General features: G+C 39.9%; 1 protein-coding gene across 6 annotated transcripts in view; it reads left to right on the top strand.

The window, feature by feature from the left end:
- lrrc45 (leucine rich repeat containing 45) overlaps positions 1–19,505 on the top strand; it is a 31,685-nt gene extending 12,180 nt beyond the window's left edge. Inside the window, exons 1-18 of one of the 6 annotated variants that reach the window (XM_067368801.1) lie at positions 2,674–2,765; positions 3,260–3,514; positions 5,497–5,558; positions 5,653–5,723; positions 5,939–6,117; positions 8,370–8,498; positions 12,447–12,559; positions 12,638–12,696; positions 12,773–12,850; positions 12,970–13,105; positions 13,212–13,289; positions 13,366–13,477; positions 13,552–13,622; positions 13,705–13,797; positions 16,125–16,217; positions 16,298–16,471; positions 18,618–18,765; positions 18,922–19,505. In XM_067368801.1, the coding sequence (XP_067224902.1) occupies positions 3,283–3,514; positions 5,497–5,558; positions 5,653–5,723; positions 5,939–6,117; positions 8,370–8,498; positions 12,447–12,559; positions 12,638–12,696; positions 12,773–12,850; positions 12,970–13,105; positions 13,212–13,289; positions 13,366–13,477; positions 13,552–13,622; positions 13,705–13,797; positions 16,125–16,217; positions 16,298–16,471; positions 18,618–18,765; positions 18,922–19,118 (2,025 nt within the window). In that variant the 5' untranslated portion in view covers positions 2,674–2,765; positions 3,260–3,282 and the 3' untranslated portion in view covers positions 19,119–19,505. The other 5 variants (XM_067368803.1, XM_067368800.1, XM_067368802.1 and 2 more) reach the window with 5 other exon arrangements.
- The last annotated feature ends 1,011 nt before the right edge of the window (positions 19,506–20,516 follow it).

The following is a 20,516-nucleotide window of genomic DNA, read 5'->3' as shown; positions in this document are numbered from 1 at the left end:
CATAGCCAGCAATGACATTTCCTCTCTCAAGATCCATTAATGTAACGTCTCAGCGGTTCGGATCGTGTGTCAAGCCGCCAAACTGCTGAAATCACGTGACTTTGGCGCTCCGAACCGCTGATTCGACACAAAACGCTCCGAATTCATAACGCTCCGAAGCTTCCTGAAGCAGTGTTTTGAAATCAGCCATCACTATATAAGTCGTTATTTATTTTTTTGGCGTACCAAAAATATTCTCGTGGCTTTATAATATTAATATTGAACCACTGTACTCACGTGAACTGATTTAAATATGTTTTTAGTACATTAATGGATCTTGAGAGAGGAAATATCATTGCTGACTATGCAGGTCTCACTGAGTTATCGGATTTCATCAAAAATATCTTAATTTGTGTTCCGAAGATGAATGAAGGTCTTACGGGTGTGGAACGACATGAGGGTGAGGAACTAATGACAGAATTCTCATTTTTGGGTGAACTAACCCTTTAACTTAACTGTAGAAAACAAAGACACGGAAAGGAAACGTCTTATCTTTTCACAAAAGATATGATCTTTTAAAACTTATATGACCTTTATCAAACTATTTTTAAGATAACTTTAAAACTTTTATGATAATTAACTTTTAAATCAAAATCTAAAAGCGCGCGAACGTGTCGCGCCAAGCTGACAGAAAAAAACCCTCAAGGAAATAATCGATGATTTATTTTATCTGTTCAATAACAATAACATTAAAAATGAACATTTATCACTGATTTAATCTTATTTATCAAATTAAATGGATTCTATATGTCTGTGTAAGCAGCCGCCATTTGATTTGAAGAAATAATAATGTACTAACTGCTCAGTACTGCTGGGTATTTCCTCATTATAGACCTTCCATAGATCCTTATGTCGTTTCAAGGCGTCCATTCCTAATAAAAGCAGGAGATACACTGTTTAAAGCAGAAAAAGTAGATCTTATAAAAAGAAAACAGTTTATAAAATACAGTGACCTCACCAGCTTAATAAAAATATTACAATCGATTTCAGTATCGTTACCTTGTGTTCAGTGATCCTCCAGCCTCAAAATAGTATACAGATGCTCAGGTTTCTAGATTAATCATCCATTAGTTACTAAGACAATGTCCTACAACAACAGAACTGAGGAGGGCGAAAGTGTTTAGCGAGAGACCCTTTAACTGACCGCGATGACGCGTTTTAACGGTCATCAATATCGTAAATCTTGCAGTTTTTTTTATGTTTTCTTTCTTTTTTTTTTTTTTTTAATGTATGTACATTTATAACACTATACTTAAGGGTTGTGCAATTAATCATATTTCGAAATTATATGTGAAATGCCTTCCTCGTAAACGCAGTCGGTTATGTCTTGCGCGTGCGCACTCTTAAAGTGACCGCAGACCAAATTAATAACGTTAAAGGATTAGTTCACTTTCAAATAAAATTTTCCTGATGACTTACTCACCCCCATGTCCCAGGTGTTCATGTCTTTCTTTCTTCAGTCGAAAAGAAATGAAGGTTTTTGATGAAAACATTCCAGGATTTTTCTCCTTATAGTGGACTTCAATGGCCTCCAGACGGTTGAAGGTCAAAATTACAGTTTCAGTGCAGCTTCAAAGGGCTTTAAACGATACGCATTCCCTATTCTACTTACGGAAAAAAACAGAACTGGTGCCATGTTCGCTCTGTAAGTAGAATAGGGAAGGCGTAGGACGTAAGCATTTTGAAGAATGCGGGAAGCGGAAGCACGTGCAAGGCGATAATTTGTGTTTATAAAAAGCATATACAGTTGTATTTTTTTTAGAAAATGAGTGATGGTTTCTCTAGATAGGACTCTTATTCCTCGTCTGGTATAGTTTAAAGTTCTTTGTAGCTGCACTGAAACTGTAATTTTGACCTTCAACCGTCTGGAGGCCATTGAAGTCCACTATAAGGAGAAAAATCCTGGAATGTTTTCATCAAAAACCTTCGTTTCTTTTCGACTGAAGAAAGAACAATAATAAACAATATCAATTAAAAAACATAAAATATACCGAAACTGAAATCATACATGAATAAAGAAACATCTTCCAGCCAGCTGAGCTTATATTTGAAAAACAACCAACGTTTAACGTTAAAAATTTAAACACTCGATATAAGATTTATACTAATTTGTCTCGATAAATGTGCTATATAAGACGGCCTGAACAGGGTGCAGAATTATTTTGAACTCCATTTTAAATGTTCTGGAGTATTTCCCGCTCACATCTATACTGTACCACGTGGCTGACAAGCTGGTATGAATAAATAAATAAATAAAATAATAGTTAATAAAATTAAACAGTGATAATTATTATATTTATAATAAAATAAAATTATTAATTATTTTAATTTTGTTTTTTACAGTAGATAAAATTATGTTTACTTTGTTTACTCTTTGTGATGAAGTTATAAAGTTACCTTTTTTCATGTACTGAACTTTTGTTGAAAATATTGAAGAAACAATATGTAAAATTGAATATGATGAATGAAGGAATCTTTCAAAGATTGGAAAAAACAACAACAAATGTTTTACTTTGTCCAACAACGTTAGATATAGACACTTGTTATTTAGCTTATATTTTAAAATCTTGCAATATTGCCTTGTTTCTCATAAAACTACATATCCCACAATTCTGCAGTTTCAAACCGGAAGTCGTTTGACTTCCTGGATACTTTAAACTGTCAAACGAAACAATAGTGAAGATAAGAGGCTGAACAACATCTGCTGTCACAAAAAATTGGATAAAGTAATGTATTTTAACTGCAGAAATAAAGGTTAGTTGCCGTTTTATTACTCTTTATCTCACGTAAAGCGATTGTTGCGCGTAAATTAGTTTTGTTCGTAGAGTATCAGATGACTCTAACGCAAATTACGTTATGTCTGCTTGAAGATTTTTATTTTATTTCTTTAAACCTCTTACCATAAAGGAAAATACATTATAATATATGAATCCCCCCATTTTTTATCTAATAAGCACGTATTTTGGGAGAAGATAGTACTTTGTAGCACTGCTCTTGTTGAATTTGTTGTCATAAATAAAAAAAATATTAATTTTATATTAAGTGATTTTAACTGCTATGTACTAAGATTTAAATTAATAATTTGATACAATGTGAAGACACCTGATATAAAATGTGACCAAAAACTCAATGTCATATAATGAGGACAGTCACATTGAATGGATAAGGGTCAAAGGTCATGGTTTGGACGTAACATCACAGCGTTTTCTTTTCTCCACAGTCCAGTGAGAGGTGACGGGGGTCATGGAGGAGTTCAGGCGCTCGTACCTGAGGCTGTGTAAGGAGGGAGGAGTGGACACTCAGGAGTCGGTGCTGGCGCAGCTGCAGGACACGAGGACAGCAACGGGCAGCTGGAGACTGGACCTGAGCGGGCAGAGCGTCAGCGCAGACACCTGCGGCGTGCTGGGAAGAGCACTGCAGAACGACACGCTCTTCACCGAGGTCATCCTCAGCGACTGCATGCTCAGTGAGGAAGGTAACTCACAGAAACATCCATTTTATATTGCATATACAAAACAAAACAAACAAAAAAATAATTTTGTAGTATAAAATGACTCTAAATGAACAAAAAAGGGTCCTAAAAAATTTTTTTTTTGTTTGTTTTGTTTTGTATATGCAGTATAAAATGTCTTATTTGCAATTGCAATTGCAAAAAAAATTGCATAAATTACAGGCAGTGCAGCAAATATTAACATTATTCTATTTAGTTGTTCACTTTGTGCACAAGTATATTAATCTCTAACAACAGCAGTATATAATACCTTGTTTTGTATACTTACAACTGCATAACATATTTAATGTCATTAATGCTCCCTGTTTGTCAAAAGCCAATAATAATAATAAAAATTTAATTATCGTTAAATAAATACAAATATTAACATTATTAACCTTTTGTAAGCTAGTCATACACTCATGTGAGAGCCCAGACAATAAAATGTGATTTTATAGCAAAATAATGTTTTCTTTTTAAACAAATGTAATTTTACTTACTTTATTAATGTTTTTACTCTACATTTGTGCAGTTTTAGGGGGATTTATTGCATGTTTTAAATTTATATAAATAAATTAATAAAAATTATTTTTTCAAAATGGCAATTATTTATGTACAATTCACTTTAATAAAGACCCACATTTGTAACTTTCATTCATGGAGATAACATGGATAATTTGCCATGGTTTAGTGATAATATTTTTGCCATCTGATAGAAAATATAGTTTTAAAAGTAAAAAATGTTCACTTTAACCAGTAGATGGCTGCAGATCTCCACTATTTGACTAATTGAAAGACATCTTTTCATGTTTTTCCAGTTGGATTCATATCTACATATTATGAAATCACAATTATAACAATAACAATTTAGCATTTTTTTTGTACTGAAGTTTGTTCTCAATTGTAGTGTGTGTGTGTGTGTGTGTGTGTGTGCACGAGAGCATGATCATTTTGCATTCTGGATGTTTTAAAGTGTTGCCACTTCATATCTGTCTATGTTTGATCTGCTTTGTTTCTGATTTTGAGGATGAATTTTATCCATTTTTTTTGTCTCCAGAGACCCCGGACAGCCTGAGTGTGACTTTTTATTTCTCACACAAACATAAAACCAGATTTTATTCCAATTTAATTTTGTTTTGTAGATCTTGACAGTGTTTACAGCGTTGCAAAGTCTCAAAATGTCATTCGGGGTCAAAAAAGCTAGAATTTATGGGTAAAATTTGCCATAAAAATAATGTCACAAAACAAAATAAATGAATAAAAATTATTATAAATCTAACAATATATATGATATATAAAAGTTCTTTATAAGATAATGCAAAATTTCTTTTGTTTGCTGTGAGTGAAATTTGACCTGGGCTTGTTCTTGAGCAGTTTTGTGAAATTTACTCAAAATCTGAAAACACAGCATGGATCTTTTAGATGAGGGCGTAATTATTACTCTGATAATTGCAAGAGCTGATTACTAAAATCCTGTTGCATTGCTTTAGACTAGTTACTTTTTACACAACCCCTATTGTGCCATTTTACAGGTTCCTAATGTTGTTTCTCTCGCAATAGTTTTACATTCATTCAAGTTCAAAAACCCTTTAATTTTCTCATAATATCCACTGCAGCGTCAGCTCTTTTCTCTGAAATGCTTCGATCAAGGATTGAATCTCTCTAAACCCCGCCTTTCACTGCTCTGATTGGTTGGACAGCCCAGTCTGTTGTGATTGGTCGATCGCTTACAGTGCGTGTTAGAAACGAAACATGTGTTACTTTGATCTTTAAAACTTTGCAGACCTTTCACATTCACAATATACACACTATATTACACAATACATGAAAGATAATATTCGATAGGGGGAACTTTAATGTTTAATGTATTTCCATATCTAGAAATCAATGAAATAGCATATATAAGAAAACTACTGTTTTTAATGTATTTTTCCTATCGACTCTCACACTCTTCCCGCCATCTACAGGTGCCAAGCTGCTCCTCAACGGGCTTTGCTCCAACACCACAGTGAAAGTTTTGGACCTGAAGGTGAATTTAAATTATGCATTCATTTATACATATTTTACTGGTCTGTCTCTAGCTTTGAAATTAGTCTGTAATGCAAAGCATCATTTCTCTTCAGGGCAACAACATGAGAGGAACAGGAGCTGAAGCTTTGGGACATTTACTAGTGAGGAACAAGATGCTGCGCAGGTGAGGGATTTCTAACCTGTTTGATTTGTTTTCATTCCTGTTTTCCTGACTGAACATTTCTAAACTGTGTCTCAGTAATTTAATCTTTTGTATATTATCTAACATTTAAAATCAAATCAAGGACATTTTACCTCAGTGATGCAGAAAGTAAGAGGATTTTGTGGCATCAAAAATAAAAAACAAATATCAAATGATTGTTTGTGTTTTGCTTGGAGACTTGTACTGGAGTGGAACGCTCTGGGAATGTGGGAGGAAGGATTTGCCGTATTTTGTGAAGGTCTGGCCTCCAACACTTCTCTCACCCAGCTCGACCTGCGCAACAATCAGATCAACCACCAGGGGGCGGCGGAGCTCTGTGTGGCGCTCAAGAGGAACAGCACTCTGCAGGAGCTGGGTGAGTGAGAGAGCAGATTCACCCTCAACAGGGACTGTGTTGTTGTTTTCGTCCCAGTTCTTTGAGGCTGATGTAATGTAAATGTTTTGCAAGATGCCAGTCGCTCTCTTTTGCAACTGTGTGGTGGTGTGCAATATTTCTCTCTGTCTGTTATTAAATCTGTGCAATCATTTAAATATATTTAATATGCTTTTTCCTGTATGTTAACAGATCTAACTTAAAAATATCAGTAACTGATATACCCTATTGATGGCTCATAACATAGGGGCTGTAAGATTTGGTCTTCAGTCTAAAAATGTAACGTTTTGTTTTTTTACTTCATCAGAATGGTACGAAACTTGGCAAAGTTTTTTTTCTAACCACTTGCTATGTGAACACACAAAAAAATCATGGTCATAATTCAAAAAGGTTAATTTGTCCTGATTTAGTCAAAAATTAGCGCATTGGAAATGAATGGGAGACGAATTTCATCTAGTGGAAGCTTCTGGTACTGCAGCCAAACTAAATCTTACTGAAAGCTCATTTTTTGAGATATCAAGCTCAAATTTGGAACTTGTTTAGATTTATAGCTTTGATTTTCTTGCAGTTTTGGAGTAAAATGAGTTTTGGAAAATATATATTTCATATAAAAATTGAAAATAGTATTTTTGTGCATTTTTCATAACAAGCATAAAATTCTGTAACAATAACTTTTCACTTTGAAAAGAGATCAAATGCTCAAAAACTGAATAAATGGATTATAACTACAGCATAAATATAATTTATTACCATAAAATCCCCTAAAAATACAAAATATTAAATAAAAAACATTATTGAACTAAAACATAGTACATTCATTTAATTGAAATAAAAAAAAATGTTTGGTCATTTTTGAATGCCATGTGAAAAGAACCAGAGGGTTTAATGTTTTTGAAAGAAGTCTCTTGTTCTCACCAAGGCTGCTTTTATTTTACTTAAAGGGTTAGTTCACCCAAAAATTAAATTAATTACTCACCCTCATGTCGTTCCACACCCGTAAGACCTTCATTAATCTTCAGAATACAAATTAAGATATTTTTGATGAAATCCGATGGCTCAGTGAGGCCTGCATAGCCAGCAATGACATTTCCTCTCTCAAGATCCATTAATGTACTAAAAACATATTTATTTAAATCAGTTCATGTGAGTACAGTGGTTCAATATTAATATTATAAAGCGATGAGAATATTTTTGGTGCGCCAAAAAAACTAAATAACGACTTATATAGTGATGGCTGATTTCAAAACACTGCTTCAGGAAGCTTCGGAGCATAATGAATCAGCGCGTCGAATCATGATTCGTCACGTGATTTCAGCAGTTTGGCGGTTTGACACGCGATCTGAATCATGATTTGATACAATGATTCATAACACTCCGATGCTTCATGAAGAGTCGTTATTTTGTCAAAAATATTCTCATAGCTTTATAATATTAATATTGAACCACTGTAATATCAACATATTTAACATACATGTTAAATGCTGTTGAAAGAGTCTCTTCTGCTTATCAGGGCTGCATTTATTTGATTAAAAATAAAATTGTGAAATATTATTATGTAAAAAAGTTGTTTTCTATGTGAATATATAGTAAAGTGTAATTTATTCCTGTGATCAAAGCTGAATTTTCAGCATCATTACTCCAGTCTTCAGTGTCACATGATCCTTCAGAAATCATTCTGATATGATGATTTGATGTTCAAGAAACATTAATTCATTACAGTCTTTTGTAGTTAAAACTAATTATCATAGATCTAAACATTATTATTAACGCTTAAGAAGAACACACATATATATATATATATATATATATATAAGTTCATGCCGTTATTTGTGTGGTCGTTTAAATCCTAAAAATATCTAAGAAATTTAAAAGGATGATTTCTGACCTGGAAATTATGGGAAATGATTACATTATAAAAAAAGTCATGAAAACTACATTAATTTTTCTATTCATACTCAGCTCTACAATAATTGTGTAGATCAGTGGTTCTAAAAGTATCAAATAAGCTACAAAAAATCAAGATATTTCGTTTTATTTGGTTATTTTTGTAGAAATAAATATCTTTCTAGTTATGCCAAGCTCTAAAATATTTTATCATGTAGAAATTGTGAGTTAGGGGGTCTTCAAATATTGTTGTGGAGAATCGAGATCCGCTGGTCTAGAAATGGTTCCTTTTTATTTCAGTCTCTATGAAAGTATTGTTCAAAATCAAGTTGAGTCTGATGTGTTTGCAGATGTCAGATGGAACAACATGGGGCTGCTGGGCGGCCGATCTCTGCTGGAGGGAGTGCAGCAGAACCGCACGCTGCTCAAACTGGAGATGGCTGGAAACAACATTCCCAGTGACACGCTCCGAGCCATCGGTGAGGCTGAATGTCGACCGCAGCTGTTGTACACATTTATGGCAAGACACTACAGGTGAATAGAGTAGATCGTGCCATACTTTCCCTAGTTGATTAATCACAATAAGAAAATAGTTTTTTTAAAATGTTTTTATCGTTTTATAAATCAGAAAATACATTTTCACCATGATTTTTGGAATAAAATGTTATATAAATGAGAGTGATAAATTAACAAACTTTCTGCAAAAAACTTCAGAATATAGATAGTAATAAAACAATGGTTTTACCTGTAGTGTCTTGCCTTAAAGGTATAGTAAGAGACTTCTGAGAAACTCCACACTTTGGAAACAATCCAAACAATCTCCCTTCCCTCATCATGAATGGACACGCCCCCTACTGCTGATCAGCTCACTCTCCTCCCCATCATGAATAGACACGCCCCCTACTGCTGATCGGCTCACTCTCCTCCCCCATCATGAGTGGACACGCCCCCTCCTGCTGATTTGCTCACTCTCTCCTCCCCATCATGAGTGGACACGCCCCCTACTGCTGATCAGCTCACTCTCCTCCCCCATCATGAGTGGACACGCCCCCCCACTGCTGATTGGTTCACTCTCCTCCCCCATCATGAGTGGACATGCCCCCTACTGCTGATTTGCTCACTCTCTCCTCCCCCATCATGAGTGGACACGCCCCCTACTGCTGATCAGCTCACTCTCCTCCCCCATCATGAGTGGACACGCCCCCCCACTGCTGATTGGTTCACTCTCCTCCCCCATCATGAGTGGACATGCCCCCTCCTGCTGATTTGCTCACTCTCTCCTCCCTCATCATGAGTGGACACGCCCCCTACTGCTGATCGGCTCACTCTCTCTCCTCCCCCATCATGAGTGGACACACCCCCTACTGCTGATCAGCTCACTCTCTCTCCTCCCCCATCATGAGTGGACACACCCCCTACTGCTGATCAGCTCACTCTCCTCCCCCATCATGAGTGGACACGCCCCCTGCTGCTGATAAACTCACTCTCTCCTCCCCCATCATGAGTGGACACGCCCCCTACTGCTGATCGGCTCACTCTCTCTCCTCCCCCATCATGAGTGGACATGCCCCCTCCTGCTGATTTGCTCACTCTCTCCTCCCCATCATGAGTGGACACGCCCCCTACTGCTGATTTGCTCACTCTCTCCTCCCCCATCATGCCCCCGCCGGCTGATTTGCTCACTCTCTCCTCCCCATCATGAGTGGACACGCCCCCTACTGCTGATTTGCTCACTCTCTCCTCCCTCATCATGAGTGGACATGCCCCCTCCTGCTGATTTGCTCACTCTCTCCTCCCCATCATGAGTGGACACGCCCCCTACTGCTGATTTGCTTACTCTCTCCTCCCCCATCATGAGTGGACACGCCCCCTCCTGCTGATTTGCTCACTCTCTCCTCCCTCATCATGAGTGGACACGCCCCCTACTGCTGATCAGCTCACTCTCTCTCCTCCCCCATCATGAGTGGACACGCCCCCTACTGCTGATCAGCTCACTCTCCTCCCCCATCATGAGTGGACACGCCCCCTGCTGCTGATAAACTCACTCTCTCCTCCCCCATCATGAGTGGACACGCCCCCTACTGCTGACCGGCTCACTCTCCTCCCCATCATGAGTGGACACACCCCCTACTGCTGATCAGCTTGATCAGCTCACTCTCCTCCCCCATCATGAGTGGACACGCCCCCTACTGCTGATCGGCTCACTCTCTCTCCTCCCCCATCATGAGTGGACACGCCCCCTACTGCTGACCGGCTCACTCTCCTCCCCATCATGAGTGGACACGCCCCCTACTGCTGATCAGATTGATCAGCTCACTCTCCTCCCCCATCATGAGTGGACACGCCCCCTACTGCTGATCAGCTCACTCTCCTCCCCATCATGAGTGGACACGCCCCCTACTGCTGATCGGCTCACTCTCCTCCCCATCATGAGTGGACACGCCCCCTACTGCTGATCAGCTCACTCTCCTCCCCCATCAAGAGTGGACACGCCCCCCCCACTGCTGATTGGTTCACTCTCCTCCCCCATCATGAGTGGACACGCCCCCTACTGCTGATCAGCTCACTCTCCTCCCCCATCATGAGTGGACACGCCCCCTGCTGCTGATAAACTCACTCTCTCCTCCCCCATCATGGACACGCCCCCTACTGCTGATCGGCTCACTCTCTCTCCTCCCCCATCATGAGTGGACACGCCCCCTACTGCTGACCGGCTCACTCTCCTCCCCATCATGAGTGGACACGCCCCCTACTGCTGATCAGCTTGATCAGCTCACTCTCCTCCCCCATCATGAGTGGACACGCCCCCTACTGCTGATCGGCTCACTCTCTCTCCTCCCCCATCATGAGTGGACACGCCCCCTACTGCTGACCGGCTCACTCTCCTCCCCATCATGAGTGGACACGCCCCCTACTGCTGATCGGCTCACTCTCTCTCCTCCCCCATCATGAGTGGACACGCCCCCTACTGCTGACCGGTTCACTCTCTCCTCCCCCATCATGAGTGGACACGCCCCCTACTGCTGATCAGATTGATCAGCTCACTCTCCTCCCCCATCATGAGTGGACACGCCCCCTACTGCTGATCGGCTCACTCTCTCTCCTCCCCCATCATGAGTGGACACGCCCCCTACTGCTGACCGGCTCACTCTCCTCCCCATCATGAGTGGACACACCCCCTACTGCTGATCAGCTTGATCAGCTCACTCTCCTCCCCCATCATGAGTGGACACGCCCCCTACTGCTGATCGGCTCACTCTCTCTCCTCCCCCATCATGAGTGGACACGCCCCCTACTGCTGACCGGCTCACTCTCCTCCCCATCATGAGTGGACACGCCCCCTACTGCTGATCGGCTCACTCTCTCTCCTCCCCCATCATGAGTGGACACGCCCCCTACTGCTGACCGGTTCACTCTCTCCTCCCCCATCATGAGTGGACACGCCCCCTACTGCTGATCAGATTGATCAGCTCACTCTCCTCCCCCATCATGAGTGGACACGCCCCCTACTGCTGATCGGCTCACTCTCCTCACCATCATGAGTGGACACGCCCCCTACTGCTGATCGGCTCACTCTCTCTCCTCCCCCATCATGAGTGGACACGCCCCCTACTGCTGATCAGATTGATCAGCTCACTCTCCTCCCCCATCATGAGTGGACACGCCCCCTACTGCTGATCGGCTCACTCTCCTCACCATCATGAGTGGACACGCCCCCTACTGATGTTCGGCTCACTCACTCTCCTCCCCATCATGAGTGGACACGCCCCCTACTGCTGACCGGCTCACTCTCCTCCCCATCATGAGTGGACACGCCCCCTACTGCTGATCAGCTTGATCAGCTCACTCTCCTCCCCCATCATGAGTGGACACGCCCCCTACTGCTGATCGGCTCACTCTCTCTCCTCCCCCATCATGAGTGGACACGCCCCTTACTGCTGACCGGCTCACTCTCCTCCCCATCATGAGTGGACACGCCCCCTACTGCTGATTGGCTCACTCTCCTCCCCCCCATGAGTGGACACGCCCCCTACTGCTGATCAGCTCACTCTCCTCCCCCATCAAGAGTGGACACGCCCCCCCCACTGCTGATTGGTTCACTCTCCTCCCCCATCATGAGTGGACACGCCCCCTACTGCTGATCAGCTCACTCTCCTCCCCCCCATCATGAGTGGACACGCCCCCTACTGCTGATCTGCTCACACTCTCCCCTCCCCCATCATGAATGGACACGCCCCCTACTGCTGATCAGCTCACTCTCCTCCCCCATCATGAGTGGACACGCCCCCTACTGCTGATTGGCTCACTCTCTCCACTCCCCCAAGGCTTTCAACAGAGTCTCTCAGAAATCACTTACTGCAGCTTTAATACAAAGACTTTTTGTTTTTGTTATAAGAACAAATCCAAATTTGTTTACACTTTCCCAGAGCAGTCCATGAACCACAACGCAGACCGGCAGTCCACACTTCGAGAGAGCCGGAGCAAGACTCAAGTGCTCAGCAAAGAGATCCAGCTCCTAAAGGAGGAGAAGAGCCGACAGGTGAGGGTGGCTGGGATTATTCGGTTAAACTGTGGGTGGATTGACATCTAACAGCCCTTCTCTCCATGTGGCCTGAAGTTTCTTAGTCTCATGGAAACCATTGACAGACAGAAAGACGAGATGGGAAGAAGCAGCAGGTCAGTGACACTAAAGTTGTGCTTTTGGGTGAGTAAACAATGATCGAATGATGACAGCATATGAAATTTCTTGCAGAAATTCATCAATGCGTCTGGGGCAGTTACAAGAAGCTCTGAACGAGCAGAAATCATCTGTGAATTCTCTCACAGCCAAGTAGGCATCCTTTAAACCTGCCATGCATGTTTTACGTTAATGGCTAAAATCAAAGCAACAAGTTGTTTTTTGTGCTTTGGCATGTTTGGCGAAAGTAAAGTCTGTGTTTTGTTGTTCAGACTGCAGATGACGGAGGCGGCTCTAGCTCTGTCGGAGCAGAAGGCTCATGACCTGAGTGAACTGCTGACTCGAGTTAAAATGGAGAAAACTGAGCTCAGAGACAGACAGTCCAGAGAGATCAAGAAAGAGCAGGAGGTATTCAGAAACTGTTTTCAACACTAATACTATTATGTCACTAATATAAAACTAGATCATTTAACTTTGCATTACTTCATAGTAAGTAATGTTTTTCGGTCTGTAGGATAGTGCTCTGAGGGAAGCCAAGCTTCTGAAGGAGGTGAACAGTCTGTCAGAAAAGAACCTCCAGCTGAAGAACAAGGTACGGAGACGGAGCATTTCACATGGTGGAGCGTCTCGGGTGTGTGAGATTTAACCGGTATGTTTAACCCTCACAGCTGGAGGAGAGCGAACGCAGATGTAAAACACAACAGGATCAGATATTTGAGCTGAAGCAGGAACTCACAAACACCACCGCTGAACTGAAGCTGCGGCTCGCCCAGACTGAAGGTGCCACGTCACTTCCGACTCAGTTACAATAGATTGTATTTCAGGAAATTGGAATGTTGTCTTTGTTCCGTTAGAACGGCTGGACATGGAGAAGAGAAGATCCAAGCAGGCACTCGAAGACATGGACAGTTTGCGACAGAAGGAGGTGAAGATGTCAAACCCACTGAGATTTTTTACTTTGAGTTTTACTTGCATTTTTAGTTGAACATATTATCGTTTTTCTCCAGGTGGATCACCTGACAAGACACCAGGAAGAGAGTGAAAGGGCTCTTCAAGAGCGCATCCTCAAACTTGAGGGACAGCGGATCCAATTAGAAGAAGTAGACAAGATTATTCCCAAAACTAACCTGAAGATGAACAGAATATATGATGATGTATTTTTGTAGTCCAATCCAAAAGTTTGCGTCACCCTGGTTCCCTCGATAATAAAAATAATTAAGCTCTGTGACCAACAAAATTTTATGATTAAAAAAGTCCATCTTTTTTCCCTCAGAATTGGACTTTATAACTTGCAATTGCGAGTTTATATCAAGCAATTCTGATATTATAACGCGCAATTGCAAGAAAAAAACTCTGAAGTGCGTGAAAAACACAATTCTAACCTTTTTTTTCTTGCAATTGTCCCTTATAAAGTCAGTATTGCCTGATATAAACTCGCACTTCTGACTTTTTTTCTTGCAATTGTGCTTTATAAAGTCAGAATTGCATGATATAAACTCGCACTTCTGACTTTTTTTCTTGCAATTGTGCTTTATAAAGTCAGAATTGCATGATATAAACTCGCACTTCTGACTTTTTTTCTTGCAATTGTGCTTTATAAAGTCAGAATTGCCTGATATAAACTCGCACTTCTGACTTTTTTTCTTGCAATTGTGCTTTATAAAGTCAGAATTGCATGATATAAACTCGCACTTCTGAATTTTTTCTTGCAATTGTGCGTTATAAAGTCAGAATTGCATGATATAAACTCGCACTTCTGAATTTTTTCTTGCAATTGTGCTTTATAAAGTCAGAATTGCATGATGTAAACTCGCACTTCTGACTTTCTTTCTTGCAATTGTGCTTTATAAAGTCAGAATTGCATGATATAAACTCGCACTTCTGACTTTCTTTCTTGCAATTGTGCTTTATAAAGTCATAATTGCATGATATAAACTCGTACTTCTGAATTTTTTCTTGCAATTGTGCTTTATAAAGTCAGAATTGCATGATGTAAACTCGCACTTCTGACTTTCTTTCTTGCAATTGTGCTTTATAAAGTCAGAATTGCATGATATAAACTCGCACTTCTGACTTTTTTTCTTGCAATTGCGCTTTATAAAGTCAGAATTGCATGATGTAAACTCGCACTTCTGACTTTCTTTCTTGCAATTGTGCTTTATAAAGTCAGAATTGCATGATGTAAACTCGCACTTCTGACTTTTTTTCTTGCAATTGCGCGCTATAAAGTCAGAATTGCATGATATAAACTCGCACTTCTGACTTTCTTTCTTGCAATTGTGCTTTATAAAGTCAGAATTGCATGATATAAACTCGCACTTCTGACTTTCTTTCTTGCAATTGTGCTTTATAAAGTCAGAATTGCATGATGTAAACTCGCACTTCTGACTTTCTTTCTTGCAATTGTGCTTTATAAAGTCAGAATTGCATGATGTAAACTCGCACTTCTGACTTTTTTTCTTGCAATTGTGCTTTATAAAGTCAGAATTGCATGATATAAACTCGTACTTCTGACTTTCTTTCTTGCAATTGTGCTTTATAAAGTCAGAATTGCATGATATAAACTCGCACTTCTGACTTTTTTTCTTGCAATTGCGCGCTATAAAGTCAGAATTGCATGATGTAAACTCGCACTTCTGACTTTATTCTTGCAATTGCGCGCTATATAGTCAGAATTGCATGATATAAACTGACTTTCTTAGAATTGTGAGATATTAACTCGCAATTGCGAGTTTATCTTATAAAGTCAATTTTTTCGTGCAATTGCAAGAAAAAAAAGGGAGAATTGCAAATTTCTATCATGCAATTCTGACTATATAATGCGCAATTGCGACTTTGTATCACACAATTCTGAGAAAAAGAGTCAGAATTGTGAGATAAAAAGCTGCAATTATCCTTTTTTTATTCTGTGGGGGAAACAAGCTTCCATATGAAAGACACATGATATAATTTGGCCAGTCAGCATCTAGTAGGCAGTCATTACTGTATTTTAACATTATTACGAGGACATAAAAGATCACAATCTCTATGATTCGCTTGAAAAGTAGATCATGGATGTCTTCAAGATCGATCACGATTGAAAAATTCGCCAGATCGCCCACCCCTAATTCTTTCTGATTCTTTGTTCTGCTGAACACAAAGGAAGATATCTGAAAGAGTGAATGTCAGTAACCAAACAGATCTTGTCCTCCATTGACTACCATAGTATTTATTTTTCGTACTTATTTACTTTTTTACTTGGTTGCTGACATTCTTCTAAATATCTTCCTTTGTGTTCAGCAGAACAAAGAAATGCATACAGGTGTCGAACAACTTGAGGGCGAGTAAATGTTGACATTTTTCATTTTTGCGTGAACTAACCCTTTCAGAATATTGAAAATGAAGAATCACATTTGCACTTGAGTCACAGTTTGTCTCTTGCATGCAGGAGGTCAGCAGAACGAAAGCGTCTCTAGTGACTGAGAGAGCTCAAGCTGAGGAGGAGCTTGGGAAAGTGCGCGCCCAAGTGCGACTGGAGGAGGTATGCAAATGCTTCTTGAATCGGTACCACATCAGCAGTATCGTTCATCAGAACCACAAGATATCATGTTCCCTCTGCAGCAGCAGCACCTGACCAGCCTGGAGGAGAAACTGCGAGCGGTTCGTCAGTCTCGGGACGAATCGCAGAACCACTGCACCCAGCAGAAACAAACCCTCGCTGAGCTTCACGGCAGAGTGGGCCAGCAAAGCATCGAGATGGACTCGCTCCGCCGCAGGATAGAGGAGCTACAGCAGGTACTGCCTCCGGTGGAGAGACGCAGCACTGCTCCTCAACATGATGGACTGCAAGGTCCCCCACTGTGCACATTAATTTATTTATTATTGCAGAAATTGAGTGTCCATAGATTAAAATCAATAAAATAATTATAATTAAAATTTAAATAAGTTGTAGAGTTCCAGATATAAAATAAAAATATCTTTATTTTTAGTTGTTTTAGTTTTAATGCATTTTGTTTAAAACATTTTAAATCATCTATGCAGTGCTAATTTCGTTGACAAATCATTTTCGTCATAATTTTCGTCAACAACATTTTTTCATTTTCAACATTTTGACTGTCTTCTCTCAGTGAAACACAATCAGAGTTATATTAAAAAATATCCTGGCTCTTCCAAGCTTTATAATGGCAGTGAATGTGGGCCGAGATTTTGAAGCCCAAAAAAAAAAGCATCAATCCATCATAAAAATAATCCATACGACTCCAGGGGGTTAATGAAGGTCTTCTGAAGTGAAGCGATAGGTTTTTGTAAGAAAAATATCCATATTTAAAACTTTATAAACTGGAATGATGCTTCCGTACGCGAGTCGATTCCTGTGGAAAAGTGAACTTTGGTCCGACACACTGACGAACACGGAAGCGCAGAGGAGAGCAAAAGAAAACACCGCTAACAATTTAGAAGTGTAGTAAAATGAGAATTTTTAAAGGTGCCCTAGAATTAAAAATTGCATTTATCTCGGCATAGTTGAATAACAAGAGTTCAGTACATGGAAAAGACATACAGTGAGTCTCAAACTCCATTGTTTCCTCCTTCTTATATAAATCTCATTTGTATAAAAGACCTCCAAAGAACAGTTTCACATAACAGTCGGGATCATTAATATGTACGCCCCCAATATTTGCATATGCCAGCCCATGTTCAAGGCATTACACAAGGGCAGCCAGTATTAACGTCTGGATCTGTGCACAGCTGAATCATCAGACTAGGTAAGCAAGCAAGAACAATAGTGAAAAATGGCAGATGGAGCAATAATAACTGACATGATCCATGATATCATGATATTTTTACTGATATTTGTAAATTGTCTTTCTAAATGTTTCGTTAGCATGTTGCTAATGTACTGTTAAATGAGGTTAAAGTTACCATAGTTTCTTACTGTATTCACGGAGACAAGAGCTGTCGCTATTTTCATTTTTAAACACTTGCAGTCTGTATAATTCATAAACACAATTTCATTCTTTATAAATCTCTCCAACAGTGTGTAATGTTAGCTTTAGCCACAGAGCACTATCAAACTCATTCAGAATCAAATGTAAACATCCAAATAAACACTGTACTTACATAATCGGGTATGCTGCATGACAAACACTTTGTAAAGATCCATTTTGAGGGTTATATTAGCGGTGTAAACTTTGTTTATGCTGTTTAAGGCAAGTGCGAGCTCCGGGGGCGGAGAGCAGGAGGATTTAAAGGGGCCGCAGCCTGAATCGGCGCATATTTAATGATGCCCCAAAATAGGCAGTTAAAAAAATGAATTAAAAAAATCTATGGGGTATTTTGAGCTGAAACTTCACAGACACATTCAGGGGACACCTTAGACTTTTGAAAAGACGTTCTAAAGCACCTTTAAAGAGAATTGTGGGTGGAGCTTGAGTTTGTTGCCAAGCACTGTATGTTTGAACTGTGAGAGTCGCTGTCTCTCACCAAAGCTTACGATAATCATCCATCATACATCATACACCATTACCAGAAGAAAAAACCCATCGCTTCACTTCAGAAGGCCTTTATTAACCCTCTGGAGTCGTATGGATTATTTTTATGATGGATAGATGCATTTTTGAGGGTTTCAAAATCTCGGCCCCCATTCACTGCCATTATAAAGCTTGGAAGAGCCAGAATATTTTTTAATATAACTCCGATTGTGTTCGTCTGAAAGAAGATAATCACATACACCTAGGATGGCTTGAGGGTGAATAAATCATGGCATAATTTTCATTTTTGGGTGAACTATCCCTTTAGTTATTTTAGTACTTCAGCTGTTTTTTTAAGTTATTGTTTATTTCAAGAAATTGTTTTTATGCTTTTCATTTTAGTTAACAATAATAACCCTGATTTAATAAAACGCATTTAAATGAATGAATGTAAATGACCTCTGTGACCACAGGATCTTGCAGGTAAAGAGCAGGAGAAAGTGTCAGAAGTGACCCGAGTGCGGGTGGAGCTGCAGGAGCAGATCGGTCACCTGCAGGCTGAGAGGACGGCACAGGGCGGCCTTAAAGAGAAGATTGCTGCTCTGGAGAGAGAGATGAAGGGTGAATAATAGATATTCAGCAAGTTTTATAAAAGTATACCTGTAACTAAGTCACATAGTGAAGACTAAATGCAAGACTTGTTTTCGTTCTGTTATGTAACCTGATGCCTGTCGCAGGCTGACGGCTCATGGAGTCTGTGTTTGTGTTTTGGATCAGTTCTCAGCACCACCCACAGAGAGGCCCTTCTGGACAAAGAGAGCGAGATCTCCTCTCTGCTCGAGCGGCTGCGCATCAGAGAAGGAGAGATCCAGCGCATACGTGAGGACGAGGCGCAGAGAGCCAGCTTTCTGCAGAACGCCATTCTCACTTACGTCCAGGGCTCGCCTCTTGCACACTTCAGCCCTAAAAAGTGATTTTCCCGGACTTTCCGTCAGTTCCAGCAGGGTGCTTTTCAGCTATGCATCATAAATCTACTGTATATGATGCTGAGTGGCATGTTTTCATGAATTAGAACAAAAATGATATAACAAAATATTGGTATGCATTCTTGTCCTGTATTTGGTTTGGGAGGGGGGAAGAGTTTGCTTTAGTAAATAATCAGGGAACTACATTTTTCTATTTAGAAAATGTCACTGTTTTTATGAATATTTACTTTAAAAATGTTGACGCTCTTTCTTTTAAAAATCCCCAATGTGCCATATTGTCCATCAGAAGTTCTTATGGCACTTACAAATTGTATATTTTAAAATGTTTTCTACTTTTGAAGTTCTTTGGATTTTTGTAATGTCTGTTGGTTATTAAATAAAATGTGTGTTTTTGATTAAGCTGTTTGTACAGTTTATAATGGATTAATGTTCATTCTTAAAGGATTAGTTCACAATTTACTCACCCCTATGTCCTTCAAGATGTTCATGTCTTTCTTCAGTTTTTGAGGAAATCATTCCAGGATTTTTCTCCATATAGTGGACTTCACTGGGGTTCAACGGGTTGAAGGTCCAAATGTCAGTTTCAATGCAGCTTCAAAGAGCTCTACATGATCCCAGACGAGGAATAAGAGTCTTATCTAGAGAAACCATCGGACATTTATTAAAAAAAAAAAATCATTATATACTTTTTAACCACAAATGCTCGTCTTGCACTGCTGTGTGATGCTCCACGCATGACGTAATCATGTTGGAAAGGTCTCGTGTGACGTACTCGGAAATTGAACCCCATTAAAGTTCACTATATGGAGAAAAATCCTGGAATGTTTTCCTCAAAAACCTTCATTTCTTTTTCCACTGAAGAAAGAAAGACATGAACATCTTGGATGACATGAAGGTGAGTAAATTATCAGGACATTTTAATTCTGAAGTGAAATAATCATTAAATATTTCAGTATAAAAATATACCGGTACTGTACTACAAGGAAATATTTCCATTTTATTGTGAAATAATTTCCATTTGAATGTATTAAGCAATTAAACAACACAAACCTGCATTAAAAAAATGCATAATTACTTTATTTTCAGTGTAACGACTCATGCATGAGGTCATGTGACAAACATATAGCATACCGCATATTCGCTTCACAGGCAATGCATGAACCGATAAAATTTCTACCTTGAGTTACTTTGAATAAAAACGTCTGCAAAATGCATAAATTTAAATATAAACTAGTATGCAGTAAATAGTGCGTACTGCACAGTATTTAGTAGCTGCACGTGACAGAGGCGATGACTCAACGCTGTGTGGGCTCCTGTCCCTTTAAATCTCTTCGGCTTTTTCCGGAGCGTCTCGGTGAGGTTCGCTGTCAGAACCGCTGCTGCAAA

This window comes from Chanodichthys erythropterus, chromosome 19 (genome assembly GCF_024489055.1).
Source record: "Chanodichthys erythropterus isolate Z2021 chromosome 19, ASM2448905v1, whole genome shotgun sequence".
Classification (NCBI taxonomy): Eukaryota; Metazoa; Chordata; class Actinopteri; order Cypriniformes; family Xenocyprididae; genus Chanodichthys; species Chanodichthys erythropterus.
The sequence above is the reverse complement of the archived record's forward strand: the minus strand, read 5'-3'. Positions and strand labels throughout refer to the sequence as shown.